The sequence below is a fragment of the Vicia villosa genome, linkage group LG3, assembly GCF_029867415.1.
Source record: "Vicia villosa cultivar HV-30 ecotype Madison, WI linkage group LG3, Vvil1.0, whole genome shotgun sequence".
In the NCBI taxonomy this organism is placed as follows: domain Eukaryota; kingdom Viridiplantae; phylum Streptophyta; class Magnoliopsida; order Fabales; family Fabaceae; genus Vicia; species Vicia villosa.
This window is the reverse complement of record NC_081182.1, coordinates 110,646,341-110,651,330: the sequence shown is the minus strand read 5'-3', so window position 1 is coordinate 110,651,330 and position 4,990 is coordinate 110,646,341. Positions and strand designations below refer to the sequence as shown.

The following is a 4,990-nucleotide window of genomic DNA, read 5'->3' as shown; positions in this document are numbered from 1 at the left end:
GAAAAAATCACAAATTTTATCCAACCAAAAATATCAATTTTTTTATTTTCGTTTCTAATAGTTGAAATGCCTTAACTGACTTGCTGCATCTTATTTTTTCACCTTAAAATGTTAATTCGAATATGTTACCTCGCACTTATTCATATTCGTAGAAGTGCAATTTTTAAGGTTATTAGGAAAAAAAAAAAAAACTAAACACAGAAAGAATAACTAAAGAATCAATATAATTTTCATTCATGGACATCAAATTCTACTCTAAGTTATTTACAACAAAAAAATGATGCAACTTCTAATCTCAAAATAACTTAGTTATAATCATCATTATCATTTTCATCATCATCTAAAACATCAAAGAAAGGATCCTTGAGCAATTCTTGAGCAGAAGGTCTAGCCCTTGGTTGAGCAAGACATTTTTCAATGAAAGCCTTAACCTCTGCATCTTTAATCTTGTTTAAGGATTGTGGTCTCACACCTGAAGAAACCTTCTTGTATATCTTTGCAACACTGTCACATTCACTATATGGAATCTCTAGTGTCACCATCTCTAATACACACATTCCAAATGAGTATATGTCCACCATTTCTGTGTAGTTCTCTTCATATAGTTCTGGTGCCATAAATTCTGGTGTCCCTAAGACTGAATGTGCTGAATGGTTCTTTCCCACAATTGCTGCCAATCCTAAGTCTCCAATCTTAACCTAACATTCACAACAAAAAAATATTAGTACTCATGATAAAACATAACATGTTATCTAATTTATGTAGAACAGACATCTCTGAACAAATGTATGGTTGGTGTCTGACATATGTCAGTGTCTCACAAAACACCAACACCTCTAAACAAATGTGTGTCTGGTGTCTGACATGTGTCAGTGTCAGACACAACACCAACACATGTGATTACGTTCAATTTATTACTAGTTTCTTATTATCAGTGTCGTCATGTGTCGATGTTGTGTCAGGTGTCTATTTTATCGTAATTGAAACTAACAAAATTAGAAAGGGGCGATTTTTTACCTGGCCAGTATTTCCATTGACAAAAACATTGCTGCAATTGAGGTCTCTATGAATGATACAAGGATCATGAACATGCAGATAATTCAACCCTTCTAGAATCTGCTTAGACCACTTCTTCAAAGCCCTAACAGAAACATGTTTATGTTTCTTCCTATACTCCCTCAAGTTCCCACTTGTGCAAACCTCAGTAATGAAATTCAGAGTGTTATGTTTCTCATCTCTCCAAACACTGTAAAGAGCAATGATGTTTTTATTTGTCATGCTTCTAAGCAGCCTCACTTCAGAGTAAAGCCTATCCACCATTGCAGGGTCTTTGCTGAAGTTTCTGAGCTTAACTTGATTCCAAGCTACTTCTATTCCTTCTTCTTGATCAAATGCTCTGTATACTTTTTTCACAGCGCCGGACCCTAGGAGTTCGTCGTATCTTCCATATCTTCCGGTTGGATCGGTTTCGACAAATGGTTCGGAATCTTTGTCGGATGGATTTGTCGTAACACTTGGCATCTGGTATCAAAATACGGATTAGATTAGACCAACATCAACATAAACACAAATACCAGACATGACACAAACACTTTAATTGCGTATTAGAGACGAGACACGCCTTAAGTGAAATTATCCACAACATTAAACATATAACATGATAATTACCAAGACAATAATTAAAACCTTAATTAAATCTAATTATGTAAACTTGGTCTGTTTTTGGAGAACAAAATCAACATAGTATTTTTTTAAGGTTTTGCAATTAGGGTTTTCAGAATTTAATTTAGGTCTACTTTAACTACAAATTCTCTATAATATTAAACATACGACACGAAAAATGATTAAAACCTTAAAAATCAAAATGTTGCTAAGGTTTGTGAAGCAACCTATGATCAAAATTCATATGAAGATACTAATTTTTCAAAGGCAACCTAAGAAAAACTACAAAAAAAATATGCATGCGTGACAATTCAAATCAAAATCAGAGAGAAATAGAAAAACATAGCAAAAAATGATTAAAAAATTCTATAATAGAAGAAGATTGTTACCATGAAAAAAACTTGAATTGTAGCTGCGAAATCACTTTGTTATGTGAAAAGAGAAGACAATGAAACTTAGAATGTGAGAGATACTTTGGTTTAGGTATAAGTATTTATATAGAACTCAAGGAGTATAGTTAAAGTGAAAGTATATGAGTTTTATTCGGAAAACGGTTTTATAGAATCTTTTTTCTTATTGGTGGATAATCAAAATTATAGTATCTTTTTCTAGTTCTGTTATGATTTTGTGAAACATACGCAATTCAAATTTAAATTTTTGAGTATATCTTTTTTTTAAAGTCTTACTTAATAAAGAATATTTTAATGACCTAGCACCGCAAACCAGTTTTTGACCATTAAATGATTCATTTAATATTTAAAAAATACTTATTTTTGTTTTAATAAAGTTAATGTATTTTTTAATTCCCAAAAAAAAAATTTGTTTTTTATCTGACATAATTACATTAGAAAAAAAAATATATTACTTTAATCGTATTCACTAAATATTTTATTTAATTTTATAATTAATATTAATTTACTTTTTGGTATAATTAATGTATAAATTATTTTTAACATAACTTTTTTGCTAAGTTTAACATTTTTAATTGTTTTTAAAAGTTATTCTATTTATTTATTTATTGTTATTATTCATATGTGCTACTAGGCCTATTAAAAAAAATTCTACGAACAAACTAAAATTCGTAACTAATATGAATATTTTAAGATGATTTTTCACTATATAAATTTCTAATTTGTCCCCAAAAATAACTTATTTTGGATTTTGTTTAAATAATTTACATTTAGCATAAATATCTCAACAAATAGCATAAATATCTCAACAAATAACATAAATATTTCAACAAAGTATTCTTTAATTACTTTATTTTTTTAAAACATATATTTTAATATATCATAAATATCTCAACAAATTACTTATATTACTTCCATCTTAATCACTAAATATTTTTATCTAACTTTTTTTATTAATTTCTAATTACTTTTTGTTTTGATAAATTTAATATTATTTTCTTTTTTAAAAGTGATTTTTTATTGAAAATAAATATCTCAACAAAGAACTTAACTTGATCATATCCATTAAAAATTTTAGACTTTAAATATTTTTTTTTTCTTTATCTTTTACTTGAACCCATTTTAATCTCAAGGATGACAATTTAATAGTGGTACCCACAAAAATACCATCGCTTATAGAGAAAGTCTGCAAAAATAGGTACTTACATGAGCTTGGATAATTATTCTTTAAAATAAGCGGATATGGGTGCAGATATGGACGCCTTAATATCCACCTCGACTCATACTTGCACAATATATATTTATATTATTATATAATAATTTTGACTATTAATTTTTTAAAAAAAACATCAATATTAAACTATTACATATTTAATATAAGTGTTTGTTATTTCAATATTCAACAATAAATTTTTTGAAAATTTCCTTAATCTTTTTAAAAACTTAAGATGATATGATAATTTATAATTGTTCAATTTATTTTTACCGTAAATGTGAGTAACACATACGGGTATGGTTACTTACATACCCATATGGTACAGATACGAGTGTGAACGTTGATGTTCAAGCGGATATGGGCTCGAGTACGAAAAATTTTAAACCGCAGGTATAGGGATGGGTACTATATATAGTACCCTGTCCACTGCCATATCTACTCATAATTTTAAAAACGTCTATTTTGGTCCCTCGGTTCTAGGGGTGGCAATCAGGCACGTTCCATTTAGACGCACCTTGCGAAAATTCGCAAAAAAACATGGTGAGACAAGCCTGAAACCTTGGCTCGCCCAGCAAAAAATAGGAACGGTGAGGCACACCTGACAAATCTTGCACCCCTAAAGCATAAAATTTGTAAAAAATCATGTATGTCATGTTAACGACTATGCTTGACAAAAGTAGTATTGCAATGTTATTAGGTAAAAATGGACAAATTTGTGCATGTTTTCATCACTGAGTTTTCTTTGTAGGAGATGAATTATCTAAGTATTAAGATATTATTTTAGAACTGAGGTGTGATGTTGATAAGTGGAGTTATTTTAAGGTGGTAGGAATAGCTAAAGAACTAAGATTTATAGAAGTTTATAATATATGGTATAAGGACCCAACATTTGGTATGCTTATATTGGCTCATGACAAAGGTTTCTAAGATATTGTTTATTTTTGTAAGATTCACTCGACTATTGATGTTTTTCTACAACATCCATTGTCTCAACCTAAGTTTTATGATGGTCTTATAGAGGAAGAAAATATAAACCTTAAGGATGTTGTAAACCTTGATGGAGAATAAAATATTTTCAAAGTTTGTAAAGAAGTTATCAAAGGTGTAAAAGTTTATGAAACTGAGGTGAATGAAAGTGGAGTGAACGAAGGTGGTTGAATGCAGGTGAGGTGAATGAATGTGAGGTGAATGTAGGTGAGATGAATAAAGGTGTTATTGCTGGTAATGAAAATGAAAATGAAAGTAATGATATGAATTTTAATTATGAAAATGCGTTTGATATAGCATTTGAATACTCAAACGAATGTAGTGATCATTTTTTAGAAGAGGATATGGAAAATTTGTAAGTCTATGTTCATGATACATAGGGTGCCAATAAAAAAATAGAAGCACAAAGGAGATTTAAATGAGAGTGAAAATGATAATGGGAAATTTGAAAGTGGATGTGAAATCGATGAGGAAAGTGGAACAAATAGGAAGAAATATATTATTTTCAAATAGCATAAAAACATGGTAGATTATAAATGGGAGTTAGGAACTTATTTTGCTACCAAGTCTGATTTTATGAAAGAAATCACAACTTAGGTATTCCGGTCTGGTAGAAACCTTAACTTAGATAGTCCAATCTAGTAGTCTAGCCCGGTCTATTAGATATAAAAAAAGGATGTGAATAAAATGCCTATTATGCTAAATTACTGAATGA

General features: G+C 29.4%; 1 protein-coding gene across 1 annotated transcript; it reads right to left on the bottom strand.

The window, feature by feature from the left end:
- Positions 1-207: 207 nt before the first annotated feature.
- LOC131656531 (probable serine/threonine-protein kinase WNK11) lies at positions 208-2,190 on the bottom strand. Its single transcript, XM_058926234.1, has 3 exons — positions 2,052-2,190; positions 1,018-1,521; positions 208-698 (listed from the first exon to the last, which is right to left on the bottom strand). Exons 1-3 carry the CDS (start codon positions 2,052-2,054, stop codon positions 306-308), a joined length of 900 nt encoding a protein of 299 aa, XP_058782217.1. The 5' UTR covers positions 2,055-2,190; the 3' UTR covers positions 208-305.
- Positions 2,191-4,990: the final 2,800 nt, after the last annotated feature.